The sequence below is a fragment of the Salvelinus sp. IW2-2015 genome, linkage group LG3 (assembly GCF_002910315.2).
Source record: "Salvelinus sp. IW2-2015 linkage group LG3, ASM291031v2, whole genome shotgun sequence".
Classification (NCBI taxonomy): Eukaryota; Metazoa; Chordata; class Actinopteri; order Salmoniformes; family Salmonidae; genus Salvelinus; species Salvelinus sp. IW2-2015.
The window spans coordinates 33,923,192-33,942,205 of NC_036840.1; the positions used below are offsets into that span (position 1 = coordinate 33,923,192).

The window sequence follows — 19,014 nt, forward strand, 5'->3', positions numbered from 1 at the left end:
ACTCTATGTAGTCTTAAATGACTGGCTGACTGACTGCAGGCCAGATCTGGACTTTTCATTCCCCTTCTTTAGTTTGGGACGCTAAACTGCATACAAAATGTCAAAGATAGTATTCAGACAGCGCAATACTCATGCTTAGTTAACTTTTCAGCTTTTAATGAGCGTTGGCTTTGAGTGTGATTTAGCTTTATAATGGGACTCGTTCCAAAACCAGAGAGAGTTAGAGCACAGTCCCTCTTCTATTGTATTTAATATTGTCTCTAAGTATTTAGAGGTTGAACCTAATGGGGATTCAGTTTGCGTAAAGTCAGTTTCATARGCCCATAATAGTCTGTAAATGTGATCAATGATCCACAAGACAAGGAGTTTCTACTAGACAAAGGGTGCATGAAGTGAGCCTTCAAAAGAYCTTAAGTCCGTATCGGAGACTACTACAACAACAAGTGACTGACCACTGGACATTGCATCATCTAGTCGTCTATGGGGCTAAAGGTCATTTAAAGTTCATCACTGTCCATTTCTCCGCCCTCCACATACAGAAAAAAAAAACCTGGTCAGAAAATACCTCATCATACTGGGATCACAGGAAAACCAGTGTTTATTTTTACAGTCACGTTTTCACGAGGCAGAGCGGCAGCCGTTTCTGACGTTAAACACGGGAGAGTCTGTTTAGTACTCCAATGCTCCCTGGAAAGCCATCCATTGTGGTAAGCCGTGCTGCCGCACCGCTCCCAGACTCCTGACGGGATGATGGATGGATGTTTTACCGGAGAAGGAAGGACGCCAAAAATATTAATGTTTTTTTGGTCTCTTTCTCTCTTTCTGTGAGCTGTCCAGGACAAGACTTATTAACTTTTTCTCTGTCTCTCTGAGTTGGCCTGAGACAGGTCTGCCTGRATTCAGCACGAGTTAGGTTGTCTCTTAACTGCCTCTCCTGCATCATGAGAGGGCTGTAAAGTGTAACCAGGTCATTTAGATAAGCAATAACTGAATTGAACTATATCCTACTCACTACATCCTAACTGAATGTCAATACTTGGAAGTGGCAATCGTGTGAAAATGCCACTCCATTTTAAATCAATCAAAAGCAGTCATTGATGCGTTTCAACAGGGTCCACGAGCGGTATGAAYTAGACCCATGGGGAAATTCCAAATAGTGTCAACAATGACTAATAAAAAAATCAGGTCATTACTATATAGTTAAACTGCAGACTTTCCCTCCCTTGTGAAGAGAGCCCTGCTTTTTAGTTTTACAACCTTTTCAAAGCGAGACAGACAGATTCCCACCAGAAACATCCCAAACCAGAACCATCAACATGTAAAACCCATTCTCCTCTCCCCCAACCTTTTAAATTGAAGTAACAGTCATCTAGATGACAGGCTTGGTGTTGGAAAACCACCCCTCTGGTTTGCTCATAGACCTCATTCGACCGGCTCTGAATCTGGTCCCGAAGGGTCCGTAATGTCAAAGCATGATCTGCTCTGCTGGAATCAGCTGTGATTTAGTGTTCCTAGGTTCCTTGTTTATTTGTCTCTCTCCCTCTCTTTCTCTCTTCTCGTAGGATCTCCCGGGTCCAGACGAGGAACCCAAGGTATGAGYCGTCATGTGTTAACTGTTATGTCATTCAACTAAATGTAGGTGCTTGGGATTCATACAGGCTAATGGTACAGACTGTTGACTTTTTGTTATGGAGTGAATTATTGGTAGATATTGTAGCATCACCAGAGCTTTGGTAGTTTAGACAGGCTGTTGAAAGAGCAAAACATTTGAGGATAAGATTGAGAAAGTTCATATTGACCCATGGTAGTGATTGGAGATTAATATGTATCCATTGTCTTGTCTTACTTTATTTTTCTCCCTCTCTCATTGGCTGACAGGTCAATCAATCAAGATGTTCATCCGTGGTCGACCAATCACCATGTATGTCCCCTCCAACATCCAGAACTACGAGGACCTYAGGATGGAGCCACCTGTAGAGAAACTGGAACTCGATTGGGTGTATCCTTCCTGAGTCCCTCCCACAAGTCACGACCAGTGGGGCGTTGATAAAGCAGCATTTTAGTTTTTAAATTCCATTCATGGTTGATTAGAATGCTTGATATTCTATAGTTCTAAGTTTCTTGGATGAAAGCCATGAAGTCCATATTGCCAATCAGTCAGAGAAACATATTTAAGTTATCGAATGTCCTTGAGCCAAGTCATCCTCTCCTCAGGTGAATGGAAGTTATGTCATCCATAAATCACATATTATGMGTGTAGCTGTGGGTGAAATTGCTTTAGGCTCAATTAATGATTTAGACTGATGAACCAATGAGACGCTTCAGTGATGTCACCTTGACTGGAGCCGCATAGTTACGGTTACCGAGGACGGGACTGCCGGGCCAACCTGTACCTGCTGTCGTCGGGTGAGGCGGTGTACTTCATCGCCTGTGTGGTGGTGTTGTACCACATCAACAACCGCACACAGCGCCACTACCGCAAACARACCGACTGTGTCCGCTGGTGAGTGGCTCAGACCCAACCTCGACCTCTCGTATCATTACATAACTGTACAAAATCAACTAAAACCAATTGTGAGAATTGATTGTGAAGTTGACGCTTTATGATATCCCAATTTGTCTTTATTTCAGTCTGACCATCCATCCAGACAAGGTACGGGTGGCATCAGGACAGACGGCGGGGGTGGACAAGGATGGAAAGGTGAGGGGCGTTTGGGCTATTTAAAGGCCCAGTGCAGTCAAAAATGTGATTTTCTGTGTTTTATATAGATTTACACACTGTGAAATTGTGAAAATGATAATGTCCTTTTAGTGTAAGAGCTGTTTGAAAAGACCACCTTAAATGTCAGCCTGTTTTGGTCAGGTGGAGTTTTGACCTGCCTAGTGACATCACCAGGTGGTAAATGAGTTAATAGACCAATAAGAGTGCCAAACCTCTCTGCCAATAACAGCTAGTTTTCAGTTTTCCCCTCCCCACTTACACCACTCCCAGACAGTCCTAGCAATTTTTGTTTCTTTTTGACCATTTTAATTGAAAACAATCACTGTAAGGTACTTAAATGTCAACCAGAAATGGCTCTATTGGACCTTTTTAAGGAACATCATCTGTCACTATTTAAAACGAAAATGTTTCCATTCTTGCTGGTGTCCCTTTAAGACTTAAAAAAAAAAAAATGGTCATACTATCAAATACACAGAAAAAAGTATTGTATACATATAATAACACACATGATACTAATTAACAATCCTTGTCTAATTTATGTCTTAGCCCCTGCAGCCTTATGTCCATATCTGGGATTCCTCCACACTGATCACCCTACAACAGATAGGACTGGGCACCTTTGAGAGAGGTGTAGGGTCTGTGGCTTTCTCCTTTGCAGTAAGTGTTTATTCCCACTACAAAACAACCCTCCCACACACACACACACACTAGATGCTACTGAGTTTATGGCCTATATTTAGTACAGTATTTCTCATCTCACTAAGGCTATTGAAGAACCCCTGACACCTAATCTCCATACAGGACTCTCAAACAAAACCAATACAGGCTTTAATACATTAGTCCTGATTTGTGACTGGSCTGCATCATCTCTCCATCTGTCATATGCCCTCTCACTGGTTCTTTCTCTCCTTTCCCCCTCTCTCCTTCTTACTTCTCCTCTGCTTGCAGGACGCTGGAGCCTTCCTCTGTGTGATTGATGACTCCAATGAACACATGCTGTCTGTGTGGGACTGTGCCAAAGGAACCAAGCACACAGAGGTTAAGGTAAAGCAATGCACCAAGACACGCACATGCACGTTTTCATGCAAGCCCACAGGCACGTACAAAGACACACACACACAGATTCCTATTCATATTGCACTGTAGGTTTAATGCAGTAAAATGCAATTAATCAATACCATTTACAGTATACATCTTGATACGGCTTCCTTGTGTTATAACAACAAAAATCTACCCCTATCTTTGCAGGTAGCCAAGCCTGTAATTTGCATGCGTAGGCTGTTAAAGACGGCATTACATTAGTGAGAATCTTCAGATCCCTGAAAAGGAGGCCTATTTGCATAGATTAAGCAAAAATAAATTCTTCCACATCACCTAGTTCTGTCACAGGCTTTTGTCCCAAATGTTTCTACTTCCCTGAGAGTCATTTCAGCGGTGTTGCCACGGCAACTGTGTAAATATTTTAGACTGAATTTGTCCGGCGGTGTGTGCTCTATATGCATATGTGTGTGTGTGTGTGTGTGTGTGTGTTAGGGGGGTTTGGATATTAGGTGGGTGTTTATATGACATCATTTTCTCTCTTGGTCTCAAGTTTCTTGTAGCACACATGCAGAACTTCTCGTATTTTCGCCAAATTGATTTAGCATAAGCATCATTTGTCACGAGTGCCCTAGATTCGAGAGCCCATTTTTGAATCTCCAGTGAAATTTGGGAGTGGTCCCAAGGAGTGGCAAGGGAAAAGGTTCAGCCCACATAAATATATGAGATGGTTCAACGTATGTAACATTTACCCATCCCCCGCTGGACTGTAATYCATCTGCAAATTGAAACTAAGTTGCAGAAGTGTTATGCCCCATCATACAATCTGAACTGTCCTCAAGTGAATTCCAAGGTTGGAAAATTCGTAGAAATGCAGGTTTGAGATTAACATTGGAGTTCACAAAGATTTTGCATTTGAGTGAATTATTTGATTTTTAAATGTTCTCCTTGTGTGTGTTAATCCAGAGCACCAACGAGGCAGTGTTTGCAGTGGAGTTCAACCCCAGCGACAGCACCAACATTATCACTTGTGGAAAGTCTCACATCTATTTCTGGACCCTGAGTGCAGSCTCACTCACCAAGAAACAGGGCATCTTCGGGGTGAGGGAAGTCCCTTAACTACTCTTCATCTGAAAAGTATTTTTCACATAGACAAAAGATGTGACCAATGGGTATATCAAACCCGGCTTATCTGTATGACTCAAGAAAGACTATTCTAGCCCATTGAGCTAAAGCCTAGACCAACTCTGGAGGCGAAAACGAGTCTGCAGGTCTCACGCAAGGCTACTTCTCACTAAACCACCTCCGCTACATATCGTCATTCAAACGTATTATCGGTTTGTAATGTTGCTCTTCTTTCCTCTGTCAGAAATACAAGAAACCCAAGTTCATCCAGTGCTTCCTGTTTAGCCTGACGGGAGACGTGCTGACCGGGGACTCCGAGGGGAACATCCTGACATGGGGCAAATCACCCGGCGACGTCAAGACACTGGGGAAAGGAGCCAAAGGTAACGGTCTGTTCCAAATGGGCTCCAAATATGGACTAGGCTCTCCATGTGAAATACAGTGTATATAAACTAATAATACAATATCATCTGATTTAGTACCTCCTTAGCCAATAATGTACCAGACATATGTGGCTATCTTTTCCYCTTGCTCCCCGAATGTGAGAGACCCGTGACAAAAGACAACAAAGTAATCTTCTTCACCTCCTCTCTCCCTTCTGTTGAAGAGACGTTCCAGATCATGCGTCAGACYCGGGCCCARGACGGCAGTGTGTTTACGCTGTGTATGCTGCAGGGGGGCGCTCTCCTCAGCGGCGGGGGCAAAGACCGCAAGATCATCCGCTGGAGTGCAGACCTGGCYCCCGAGAGAGAGTGTGAGGTGAAAGACGCGTGTTTCAAAACCGAGCGTGTTTCAACATTTAAGACCTTTTTGTATGTATTTGTGTGTAATTTCAGAATAAAGTATATGAATTTATTATAGATTCCAGAAAAGTTTGGTGCGGTCCGTTGCATCACAGATGTAAACGGGGAAGAGGTGTTGGTTGGTACCACCCGAAATGCCATCCTGAGGGGCACTTTCTCTGATGGCTTCGTGGCCATAGTGCAGGTATGTTAACATTGGCATGATGGAGTATGTACTGGGTGGTTTGTGGTTAAACACCTGGTCTGCACATGTTCTGCGCTCCGATCTCCTACACTTCTCCGTTCTTCCCAAAGTGCGCACTTTCTCCCTCCCCCTCGTGGATTTCTAAGTATTATATTGTTGTATGCCCTCACATGGGTTAGAGGGAGTTTCCACCGTGTCTTACACCATATACATTCATTTTAAATCCACAATGGCAGTGAACAAGTGCACACTACAGGGAGAAGCATAGAGAATAGAAACCTAAAACCAGTGTGTGTATTGAGTGTGTGTGTGTGTGTGTGTGTGTTGCTCTCCCCTGTGCAGGGTCATGTGGATGAGATGTGGGGTTTGGCTACTCACCCCTCTCAGGATATCTTCCTCACCTGTGGACATGACAGACAGGTGTGTGTGTGGAACACAGCGGAGCACAAACTGGACTGGTGCACCACGCTGGAGGTGGGCGGGAGTGGACAATACACAAACATACATGCACATATAAACACATGCACACCCCTACACAAATACTGATATTCATACTGTATTTTTCAGGAGTATGGGCTGTGTGCAGACTTCTGTCCTAATGGGGCCGTGGTGACTGTTGGGCTCAGCACAGGCAGGTGAGATAATACCACAGCATCAAACACCTTTCAGGAGACACGTCTCTCTGGCCAGAGAGTAGAGCAGGAAATAGTCCCAGTTGGTATTCACGTAATAATAAGGAATTCGCCTCGACTACGCCCACAAATTGGGGYAAACTGACATGGTTTCCTATTGACCCCCATTTCAATAAAAAAATATATATACAGAAATAACAAAACACGCCGAAAGGTTGCTGTGTTGTTCAACCTACATTTCACAATGCTCCCATAGAGAAATAGAGGCAGCGAAAAGAGCCCTGTGGTTTTATGCTATTCAATGTGGGTACGCGGTGTCCAAGTAGGTTACGAGTAGCTATGCGTGTGGAAAACATTTAATCACAGGTAAGACAATTAACTTGTTTAGTACGGGCCATTTGTAACTCCACTCACTKCTTGGAGCTGTATAGTCTGTTTTTGTATTGTTGGTCTTGGCTAGCTTAATGTTCCGGTCGGTAGCTAGCACTCAGTCAAGTGGCTGCTAGCATCGTTATGAAAAGGGGCATGAGGGGAGCCCTACAATATAAAGTAGTGAGAACAATAGAGAGCAAGCAATGTTGAAAAGTCATCTTTAATCGTGTACTTTTCTTAAATGTAGTTTTGTAATTGACTAAAACAAGCAGAGCAGCAGGTAACCTAGTGGTTTGAGCGTTGGGCCAGTAACCGAAACGTTGCTAGGTCTAACGTTAATCCCCGAGCTGACAAGGTACAAATCTGTCGTTCTGCCCCTAAACAAGGCAGTTAACCTACTGTTCCTAGGCCGTGACTAAATAAGAATTTGTTCTTAACTGACTTGCCTAGTTAAATGTTAAAAAATTAAAAAGAACATTTAGTTAGAAAAAGATTTTGCTGTGAGCCTATGTTTAGGTAAACAAACGTTGTTTTCCCCACAGGTGGGCAGGGTCGCGACGTTCTATCTCATACCAAGCATTATCAACTCATATAAAGCGTCAATCAATATAAATACTTGCATGTTAATTACCATGCCTTTGTGACATGAAACCATACAAATGATACACAACCCCAAGATGATAAAAAATAAATAATTGTTTAGTGGTTCAAACCTTCACACTGGTTGTCTGCCTCTCTGCCCAAACCCCCTACCACCTCCAAATACCCCTACCACCTCCAAATACCCCTGTAACAGATGGCTGGTTCTTGACCTGCAGACCAAAGAGGTGATCTCAGACTACACCGACGGGAATGAACAGCTGTCCGTCATGAGATATTCACCAGGTCAGAGGTTAAGCTCCTTTCCTCAGTGTCTCAGAATGGATTGAATTTCAACCATGATTCAGTAATATGTACTCACTTGGCACTATGATGGATCTCTATTATTTATTAAACATTTTATTGCCTTTATTTGGAACATGCCTTTGTTTTCATTTCCCCTTTCAGACGGTAGCTTTTTGGCRGTGGGTTCCCATGACAACTTCATCTACGTCTACAACGTCACCGAGAGTGGACGGCGCTACTCCCGCTACGGAAAGTGCAATGTAAGTTGCAGTACATTCTGGGGTGTTGGGGATGGTTGTGGATTATTTATGTCATGAATGAGTGGTTCATTGTGGGGTACAGTAGAGCTCAGGACACATTTGTCATGGTGTTTATGTAACAGTATAACTTTAGACCGTCCCCTCGCCCCGACACGGGCGCGAACCAGGAACCCTCTGCACACATCAACAACAGTCACCCACGAAGCGTCGTTACCCATCGCTCCACAAAAGCCGCGGCCCTTGCAGAGCAAGGGGAAACCCTACTTCAAGTCTCAGAGCAAGTGACGTAACCGATTGAAACGCTATTAGCGCCTACCCGCTAACACATCCGTTACATTTAGGTGTCGTGTCAATTTTTTATGTCTGTTATTTTTAGGGTCACTCCAGCTTCATCACTCACCTTGATTGGTCCAAAGATGGGAAGTACATTATGTCCAATTCGGGCGACTACGAAATCCTTTACTGTGAGTGACTGTGAAAATGTCTACATTTCCATGTCTCATTTGAACAGTATAATATGTCCTATTTTCCTAATGACTATTGGTCTTCTCAAACAGGGGACGTTGCTGGAGGTTGCAAACTGTTGAGGAACCGCTATGAGAGCAAAGACCGAGAATGGGCGTCCTACACCTGCGTACTGGGCTTCCACGTCATGGGTGAGAGTGACAAAGCGATCACCCTGTTGCAGGAGAACTTTCCRGCAATGCAGGACATTTTAAAACGTGTAGTGTATTTGAGGTTTAAAAAGTTTTCTGAAGTTTTTAATTTACACTTAGATATGTCAGAATTTATTTTCCCTTACGAAAAATGTATCAACACCTAGAAAAATGTCCATTAATTATAATCCACATAATAATTCATATTTCTTGTTGCTGCAGGATTATTTTCCTGCTGTAGCAAACTGGCTCAAATTAAGATCCTACATCTGTATTTCAAAGCTCTCAGTATCACACAACCCCTTAGCAGTGACTGAGTATTCAACCTGTATTGTGTGTTATTTTCTMTCTGTCCCATAGGTGTGTGGTTGGAAGGTTCCGACGGTACAGACATCAACGCCCTCTGTCGCTCCCACAGTGAGAGGGTGGTAGCGGTGGCTGATGACTTCTGTAAAGTCCACCTCTTCCAGTATCCCTGCCCAAAACCCAAGGTCAGGGATAACACAGCTCCACATTTACAATTGATTTCCATTATTTCTACTCCTTTCACCAAAACGTTCACCGCATATCAACTGTCTTCTTTTATCCATCAGGCCCCAAACCACAGTTATGAGGGCCACGGCAGTCACGTGACCAATGTGCGCTTCACCCACTGTGACAGTCACTTGCTCTCTATGGGTGGCAAGGACACCTGTATCCTCCAGTGGGAGGTCAAGAGAGCAGGAACAGGGGATGGTGGAGACCGCCTACACTCTGCATCCTTCGCCAGTTCCCCAGAACCTTAAAGGAGGGAAAGAGACATTAAGAGAAAATCAAATCACATTTTATTGGTCACATGCYCCAAATACAACAGGTGAAGAAGACCTTACCGTGAAATGCTTACAWACAAGTCTTTAACCAGTTCTACCTAAATAGAGTTAAGAAAATATTGACTAAATAAACTAAAGTAAAACATTAAAAAGCAACACAATAAAATAACAATAACGAGGCTATATACATGGTACCAAGTCAATGTGTGGGGGTACAGCTTAGTCAAAGTAATTTGCACATGTAGGTAMGGGTAAAGACAGAGAGTGATAGAGAAGCAGAAGGGAGAGACATTTTTACAGAGTGGGGAGTAACGTAGACAGAGAGGGAACTGGCTGGCCCTTGTATATCATCAGTACAAAAGTTGTAAGGTCAGCCAAGGACCTGTGGTGTATTGCTTCATCGGATTCTTACAGTACAGAAGGCTTTGGATTCCATAGGATTCTCTTTTCAAGCATGATGAAGTTTTGTTTTTACAGATATTAGACCCACATGATGAAATGGAAACGTTACTACATCTGGGCACAATCTACTTCTCAATTTCAGTTACATTCCTAGTCTGACATTTGAAAAAGGTCAAGCTTTCAAATCAACTGCCTGTTTGACTGCCATCATCAACTGACGACAAAGGGATCAATTGTTGAGAACATTCCAAAATATCCCATTTTGTTTACCATACAAGCGTACCGTAGTGGTGTTTTATGGTTATTCTCTTGTCAGAAAAGTAATATCATATATATTTTGCTTTATTGCTATCTCTAGGAATATTGACCTCTTTTGTGCTTCAAACGTTTGCATTTTGCTAGACGGTGACAATCTTTCAAGTGCATTTACTCATTAGTTTCAACTGCAATATCTCCTGTATTAGACAAATTAATTAATGTGTACKTTATTGTAGTACACTTTTGTATTTGATATCTTCTGTGTTTATTTAAAAGTACTTTTGAATGTGTCATCGTTTCCTATGTCTGTAGATATTTCTATCAATAAACAATTACAAAAAAACTATGCTTATGAATTCATAGCATCTTTCTAAAAGTWTTCAAGCATTTTCAGTGGGTTGTACTTGTACTCAAATTATTTTTACATCATTGATTGTACTGTAAGTTCTAAAAACAGCATGCTATCGAAATTCTCGCTAGAGGGCAGTGTTGTTCAAATAAGGGCCATGTTGAGTTGTCATTCTGCTTCAACTACTGTACTATATCTGAGTCTAGCCTCTGGAAGTGGTGGAAGGCTGTATACGTGTCTCGTCAATGTGTTCATCTGCATACTCTAAATGCCCAACATGTCAACCAGATGATCTGTCTTCAGTTTTACTTTAGTTATAGCTATTGGGTGATAAACAACAATGTTGGTTACATTTTTGCTCTTTTATTAAAAACGTAATCAGTGGTTCTTAGTGTTTGTAATGGTGATAGTTGGAGCAACTGTTGTTATGAATTGTGTGTGTTTCCGGAGTTTTCCGATTCTAAACGACGTTATTTTCCGAAGCTGACGTTTTCGAACGGGAGGGGCGGACTGTGTGTGTGTGTGTGTGTGTGTGTGTGTGTGTGTGTACTGAGCAGAGGTGAAGAAGAGGAGGATGAAGCTGGGAACGGAGGATGGGAGGAAGAGTGGAATAAGCGACAGGCTAGCTATCAAGGGCTGTGTATGCATGCCTGCCTGCAAGTGTGAATGCGTGAGTGAGGAAGAGGGAGGTGGTTATCGGACTGAAACAAAGACGCATTTTGGAACCCCGAAACATTAACGGAAACTTTAAACTTTTACCAGCAAGAGCTTGGCTACTGTGCCGGGTCCCGGCTTTGTTTCGAGGCAGGGGAGGTTTACAATAAATGCAGGGATAAAATAGCCCCAGATCGAAAAAAATTTACGCAAGAGGGGAATCCCTTGGATAGTGTTTGTTGGGGGTAACGAGAGAATGGCGGCCAACATGTACCGAGTGGGAGGTAAGTCTTTTTTTTTTTTTTGAGACCTCAGCGTGATTGTTAGCTAGCTATGCTAGGGTAGTTAGCTAGCTGATTTGCATTTGGTAGCTAGCGAGTGATAGTTATTTCCGCGAAGGCTGGCTAACTAACAGGCTAACGCTACCTAGCTAACTTGTTAGCAGGACATGTCAAATTAGAACGCGTTCCTTGGCTATTGGTAGCGTGAACTAGTTTAGCTTACGTAGCTTGATTTAGTTGGCTGTAAGACTTTAATCAACTTGCAGTGTATCGTTAGCTGGCATAGTTAAGTTTATATAACTAGCCATTTAACGCCAGTTGAAACCAACAAGTTAACTTGAGTATGATAAAGTTACTCAAACATGTTTGTTTTACTTAGCCAGGTAACGTTAGCATACTCGACTGCAAGCGTTAGGTACCATCTGTCACTTGGTTTGGCTAGATCGCTAACGTAACGTCAATTTACAGCTAGCTAGCAAGTTAGCTTGCTGGCTCTYTAGGTAGTTAGCGTATGCTACCAATCATAGTACGACAATTGATTATAGCTAAGTGGGAAGCAGCTTTATTGTTCAGAAGATCATCCCAAACTTCAATCTGTTCCGCAATTTATACTCATCGTTACCATTTAGCTACATTGTTTACATAGGTTACAAAATGGTGCATTTAGCAAGCTAACAATACTCACGTCTGTATGTTAAACGCCGGTAAACGTGTGTTAGCTAGGTCGCAAGCTGGCCATAGCTAAACCGTCTGGATTCCTCTTCAACCCACAGGGTCGACAGCTTTATTTTACCATCAACATTGCAATTTTATGAGATTATATTATTGGTGGTGGGAAAGATTATCAACATCAGCGGTCTTGACTTGGTGCGACGTTGATGTTCTTAATGTCTTGGCTTGAGTCCGTGTTTTGGTGGATGCACAGCCACTGACTGAACCAGTGAAATATATAGTTATAATGATACACATTGATACATTCTTGCTATTTTATCGTTATCGTATAAGGTCCCACAAGAGCGTCTGTTTTTAGGTCACGGTGATTAAACGGTGCAGTGTCAGAGGAGATGCTACCTTGTTTCTGTGCATAATACAATGTAATCAAGCTCTTGTGCAAAATAGCCCCACAGAAAGCATTGGGCCAAACATCATTGATATGATTACTACTAGTAGATAACGTGTTGCAGTACATGAATATGATAATGAATGCCTTCTTTTACAGGCAACAGTATAGATGGATTTAACCCCTGACTGTCTGAAAGCCACATGACAGCAAGGCATTGTTTCGGTTGCAGCATTATGCATTTATTTAGTCTCAACGAACATGGCAATTACAGTATGGTATTTCAACCTTTTAAACCCCCTCACCTCAGTTATCTTGGCCTTGAGACTGTGCCTGAGATGGCACTGTTCTGCAGATGGTAGTGTCTTCCGGCCTGTCTGTTGATAATGCCTGCCTGCTTTTAGTCCCCCACATCAGTAACTTCGCAACACTGCCTCCCAGCACCTCAGAGCGCGACAAAATACTTATGCACCGTCGACCTACTGGAGGGAATCTTCCCCGAGAGCTCGAGCAAGAGTCAACCATTAAGTCTAATGTTGTGATGWTCATGCTAATTTTCTTGCTCCAAGTCAAGGTGGTCACAAAGACCAGTGCCTAGCAGAATGTCTACCCATTTGGGCAGCTCTGACAGCACTCCTGCTTAGAGATGTGTTCTGAATAAGGGCCTTGGTTTGGTATGTGTCTAAAACCTGTTGTTTATGGTGAATTTCAAAGTAAAACCAAAGTGTTGTGTTAAGCGAGTTCTGTTATCTTCCCAAACAGTAGTGACAGCACATTGAATGCTGTCACAGCTACTAACTGTTGCTGCTTCTCCGTGGTGAAGCTTTTACTTCTGACGTGTCACTCTTGACATTATGCGTGTGGAAATTAAATTGAGCCCTAATGATTAATTGGGATATGAGGGCGGRCTGTTGTATTTGCTCAGTGAGGCGGTTAGTCCCGAGGGTCCCACATTTCATCGTTTTAAATGTTTATCTGCACCTCATCTGAAAGAGTATAGTCTAGTGGATATAGGCCTACTACTGTATTCAAAACAGTAATTTACCTCACAGAAACCCACGCGTCACTCTTCTCATGACTAGCTTTTACTTGCCTCCATTAGCTGAATTGAATGGCTTGGTCTAGGGCACAGGTGTCAAACTCATTCCACGGGGGGCCGAGTGTCTGCGGGTTTTCGCTCCTCCCTTGTACTTGATTGATGAATTAGCATCACTAATTAGTTAGGAACTCCCCACACCTGGTTGTCTAGGGCTTTATTGAAAGGAAAAACCAAAAACCTGCAGACACTAGGCACTCCGTGGAATGAGTTTGACACCCCTGGTCTAAGGCTATGCCCTGTTTTATATCCAGAGGAGCCTATCGACAGGCTGGGTACAAGTCCTGTTGATATAAAGCGCATGGAATGAATCAATGGGGCAGTGCTTGCCACAGATGTTTTGTATGTAGCAATAGACTCACTAGCAGGACTGTGATGGTCATGGAAATTTGGATGGCGGTAATCGGCCAGCCAAATGACCGTGGTTCACATAACTTTTGAATAACAAAAAAATTACTATCATTTTTGGGATGCACGATATATCGGTTAAACATATCGGAATCTGACGATATTAGTTAAAAATGCCAACATCGGTATCGGCCCGGTGTCTAGTTTAACGGCGATGTTAAAAACCGATTTCAAAGCTACCGTGCATACCTAATATAACGTAGGTACATGACGTAATGACGCCACATAAAATTTGGTGCTACACGTGCAACACAGCATTCCTAATCTAGCCCACAATGCCTGCTGTGTGGATCAAGCAATCAACAAGTCAAGCAGTCATTTGAAAGAGTAACAAAACTTCAGCGAGACAACTCGAAGACGAAATCCATTAAAGTCAAGATAATGGAATTCATTGCCCTTGACAATCAACCGTTCTGTCGTGGGTGATGTTGGTTTTCGCCGACTGGTCGAGCACCGGTACACACTACCAAGTGTGCTATTTTTCAGATGTTGCCCTACCGGAGTTACACAGTAATAGCGTCACTGCTATTACCTTAACAACATACATACTATGGAATGCCGTTTGGGTCTTTGCGTGTCAAAAAAGATACAGTAGTACTGTCAAAGCTGTATAAAAATGTCAGCAAACACCGGCCACGAACGATGTGTTTACAATACCGCTTTGGTAATAAAGCATAATTTGTTCGACCGCAACTTCTGGGCTAGCTAGCTTTATCTTGGTACCTAGCTAGCACCAATACAACCAGCCTGAAAACAATGACCAGTAAAAACTGCAGTCATTTTCATTATTCTTAGCAATGATTTAGGAATCCTTGTAAGTATTAGCTAGGTTGCCATTTATTGTTCGCCTATTAAAATTGAACTTCAGTAAATTAAAATAAATATCTAGCCAGCTACTGAACCCTGTTGCCCAAAGCTAACATTATAAGCAGCCAGCTAGCTTCATCTGGCTAATGAGGCTCGACCGGACCTGGTTATGTGTTGTGAAGCTAGCCACAATAAGAATTAGGCACAATTAGTGGAATTTGCAGTTTGCCTTTAAAATAAAATTGTCATTAACAGTGATGCAAATGAATACAAATAGTAGAATTATGCCATACTTTTATTTTGAAGGCTAACCCAAAGTCAGCTTTTGTGGCTAATCCTTATTGTGGCTAGCTTCACGTAGATGGGTCCGACCACCATTAATCAAATAACCCTAATTTCTAAAACAGTTCTTATTTTAGATGACAGCTAGCTAACTGTATAGCTAACTGTATAGCTACAGCTACTCAAACATATTGTCATTTTGCTATGTTTTTGGGGAAGAACTACATTGTTTGCATCCATGAGCTTGCTTGCTTTTCTTTATGACCAGCACTGTAGGTGCACGAGACAACTTTACCGGCATCATAGCATACATATCGATGAATCGTTGTGACATATGAGTGATTGTGTAATAACTATGTAAAAAATGTATGAATGCGTTAAATTATTATTTGACGTGCAGTCATATTCAGGTCCTGATTGGTCAACAAGCTTGTTTGACACGTCAAATAGTGTTATATTTTTTGACACGCAAAGACCCAAACGGTGTTCCATAGAAATCCTAGTTGAGAATGAAATGACAGAACAAAGGAACAACGAAACAGCACAGCAAGTAAGTGAAATAAATTGGTTTTGATTATGTTTTACTGGTAATGGGGACATATTTAAATGCCAACAAAATAACTTTTTTGTGTGTGTGTGTGTGTGTCACCTTTTATTTAACTAGGCAAGTCGGTTAAGAACACATTTTTATTTAAAGTGAAGGCCCGGACGACGCTGGGCCAATTGTGCGCCGCACTATGGGACTCTCAATCACGGCCGGATGTGATACACCCTGGATTCGAACCAGGGACTGTAGTGACACCTCTTGCACTGAGWTGCAGTGCTTTAGACTGCTGTGTGTGTGTTAACTATTTAACTGTACCAGAATGCTTAAAAGACCACAAAATATTTAAATATTGGTTATCGGTATCAGGTTTTTTTTTTGGCAAGGAAAATATCGGATATCGCTATCGGCCAAAAATGTAATATCGGTGCATCACTAATTATTTTAAAACACGCATTTTCTCCTTACCTTCTCTCCCGACTGCATCTGCTGCCATAGAAAGTTAATTAATAAACAGGCTTCCCTATTCCAGTCAATGATGGCATAATGTGTGGACTGGACGCCATTGAGAGTGTACCCAGAGGCTCAAAGTAGGAAGTAAAAGCAGGAAGTGTACCCATCAATATGTGCTGTGATTTTGTTGATTAAACTCAACTGACATTACAAAACTACATTCCATTGCGTGAGTCACATCAGTTAACAATACATCATACCATGCAGCCATTGCGACTGTACCCATGAGTTTACCAGTCATTGCCAACTGCACGAATGCCCGGCTGTCCCGTCTTCAGTCAGCTGTTAGGTCCCCACACAAATATATATTTTTATTCTTCAAATAACTATTGGTGATACTGATATTTTTATATAAAATCCCAAAAAATGAACATCATCAGACATCTGGTTAGTGCTGACAAAGTATCTGGGCTAAGGTTGTCTTCTCAGACTGTGTTCCCCATTCCTCTTYAAAAAAAAAAAAACTCCCTGGGCCATTGATCCGCGAGGCACCGCTTCAGCCTACTGTCTCTCACTGATTCAGGCAGGCAAGGAGCCCCCATAGCACAAAGAGGGAGGACACGGGGCAAGACGGAGAGCCTAGAACATGGATGAGTGTGGAGAAAGAGGGATAAATTGATGAATGGAAAGAAAATAGGGTACCTCTTTCTCATCAGTGTTGAGACAGACAGCATAGGACTTCTCCCTGTAGTAGTGCGAAAAATGTGCTCCCACTCCAACCATCCAAGTGTTGATGTCTTCACAAGAATTCTACAGTGTAGAAAATAGTACAAATAAAGAAACCCTGGAATGAGTAGGCGTGTCCAAACTTTTGACAGGTACTGTGTGTGTGTAAACACATTTTGTTATAACATAACACCTGAATAACGAATGAACCGTATATAAAAACAAACCAGCCTATTGAACATATGCGTAGTTGCCTTTAGGCATTCCAAAAAATACGTCTATAAAAACAATAACCCGCATTTGGATATGCTACAAATTACAAAATGGGCCCAAATAAAGTAAACCAAATAAATGAGTGCAAGTAAGTATTTCAAGGCACACTTAATAMAATATTTTAGCCTAGGCCTGAGCTACATTTCTTTCGAAATAAGACGCATCTGTGAATAGGTTTTGAAAATTCAACAAATAACTGCAATGAAGAACTATTCGGTCTATTTTCCTTTTCATTATATCTTACCTAAAAGGTTTCTGCCAAGGAACACAAGCATGTTTACCTTTTCTGGCTTTAATAACAATCAGTAACCTATTGCCTGCTGTACTGAAAACACAATAAGACGGAAGARTTATTGCACAGATGCAGAGGTAGGCCTATTTGCGGGCGACGTTGGCCCAGAGWGCAAAGTGACCCTCTTTCGCTCTCCACCATGAGTGGGTCATCAGATCCTCCGATGACATCTTCGAGTAGGTAGGATGTGCGCTCTGCGCTGGCCCACTGTTGCGCCTTGTGTGACAGGTTTACTTCGCTCTCCCAAGTAGACCGCCCAGGGATGTCTTCTATGGTGAGCATGCGTACTCGGTCTCAGTGGAAATTGTCAGAAATCACCATTTGAAAGGGTTTCGTATCACACAGTAGGCCTACGATGTGTGTTTACAAATCACCATTCAAAGGTGTCGGGTACTACATTACCATATGATTTGGTTTATATTTGTTTATTTTCACACAAGAAAATATGATTTCCACATTGTACTCTAATGATTAGACTCGAATCGGGTGGTTTGTGCATTACACAGGGTCGTCACTAGTTGCCACAGTCATAAACCCCGCCTATTTCTTCAATTTTTCTCWAATTAAAATCTGCTTTTAAACCTAACCCTAACCTCCACCCTAACCACATTTCTAACCTTATGCCTAACCTTAAATTAAATATATATTTCCCCCCATTCATTTTCTCGATATAGCCAGATTGTTTACTGCGTTGCTCGGTAACGATGCGCTTCCCAAGCCATGGATTWAAAAAAAAAAAAAAAACTATCAACGATGTTTGGACAGGTCGAAGGGAGGATGTGTCATTCCAGACATCGCCCAACCCTAGTATGTCATCACCAGTTATCATATATTTGCTTGTGTTTTGTAGATGTGTTGAACAGAGTTTTTGATTAGTCAGGACAGTCATTTAGCTGAGAAATATGGTACAGGCCCAGTGTGTGTGTGACCTGCAAATGTGACCTGCAAATGACCCCTAAAACACACGGGTAGGTTTCCCTTCCACTCCACTGCTAAAACCAAAATATTGGCCAAATGGGGCAAAATATAATGCATCATGCCATATAACTGGCGAGGAAGCCATTATGGTGGGTTAAGGTTTGATATTGTAACCTAGACCTTAGTTGTAGGCCTATAATAGTGCAGGCATACATCAAACCTATTTTTGTGTTGTCTTGGAAGTGATTGGAAATGAATAACATCCTACCTACTATGGTTAATTCATTATCACTTCAGCAACTCTGGAATAACCGACTACTCCTCCTTGGTCAAACATTGGTTAGCCTAGTATTTAAATCAAATCAAATTTTATTGGTCACATACACATGGTTAGCAGATGTTAATGCGAGTGTAGCGAAATGCTTGTGCTTCTAGTTCCGACCGTGCTGTAATATCTAACAAGTAATCTAACAATTTCACAACAACTACCTTATACACACAAGTGTAAAGGAATGAATATGTACATATAAATATATGGATGAGCGATGGCCGAACGGCATAGGCAAGATGCAGTAGATGGTATGGAGTACAGTATATACATATGAGATGAGTAATGTAGGGTATGTAAACATTATTTAAAGTGGCATTTAGGCTGTGCCATTTGAAAATAAACCCATCCCAGCCAGTGTGAAGGCCTAGTAGTAGCTATAATCTTTAGTTAGCTT

General features: G+C 42.0%; 2 protein-coding genes across 6 annotated transcripts in view; both read left to right on the plus strand.

The window, feature by feature from the left end:
• Positions 1-10,492, plus strand: part of LOC111955272 (echinoderm microtubule-associated protein-like 3) — a 40,056-nt gene extending 29,564 nt beyond the window's left edge. For all 4 annotated transcript variants that reach the window (XM_023975458.2, XM_070436273.1, XM_070436264.1 and 1 more), the window contains 18 exons: positions 1,563-1,592; positions 1,879-1,999; positions 2,354-2,503; positions 2,632-2,701; positions 3,269-3,379; positions 3,671-3,766; positions 4,727-4,861; positions 5,130-5,268; positions 5,493-5,644; positions 5,747-5,872; positions 6,215-6,346; positions 6,440-6,507; positions 7,673-7,761; positions 7,924-8,021; positions 8,398-8,485; positions 8,579-8,677; positions 9,038-9,168; positions 9,271-10,492. In XM_023975458.2, the coding sequence (XP_023831226.1) occupies positions 1,563-1,592; positions 1,879-1,999; positions 2,354-2,503; positions 2,632-2,701; positions 3,269-3,379; positions 3,671-3,766; positions 4,727-4,861; positions 5,130-5,268; positions 5,493-5,644; positions 5,747-5,872; positions 6,215-6,346; positions 6,440-6,507; positions 7,673-7,761; positions 7,924-8,021; positions 8,398-8,485; positions 8,579-8,677; positions 9,038-9,168; positions 9,271-9,462 (2,027 nt within the window). In that variant the 3' untranslated portion in view covers positions 9,463-10,492. The remainder of the gene's footprint in view (positions 1-1,562; positions 1,593-1,878; positions 2,000-2,353; positions 2,504-2,631; positions 2,702-3,268; positions 3,380-3,670; positions 3,767-4,726; positions 4,862-5,129; positions 5,269-5,492; positions 5,645-5,746; positions 5,873-6,214; positions 6,347-6,439; positions 6,508-7,672; positions 7,762-7,923; positions 8,022-8,397; positions 8,486-8,578; positions 8,678-9,037; positions 9,169-9,270) is intronic.
• A 505-nt stretch (positions 10,493-10,997) lies between these two features.
• Positions 10,998-19,014, plus strand: part of LOC111955292 (metastasis-associated protein MTA2) — a 28,444-nt gene continuing 20,427 nt past the window's right edge. For both annotated transcript variants that reach the window (XM_023975477.3, XM_023975488.3), the window contains exon 1: positions 10,998-11,433. In XM_023975477.3, coding sequence (XP_023831245.1) covers positions 11,406-11,433 — 28 coding nt within the window. In that variant the 5' untranslated portion in view covers positions 10,998-11,405. The remainder of the gene's footprint in view (positions 11,434-19,014) is intronic.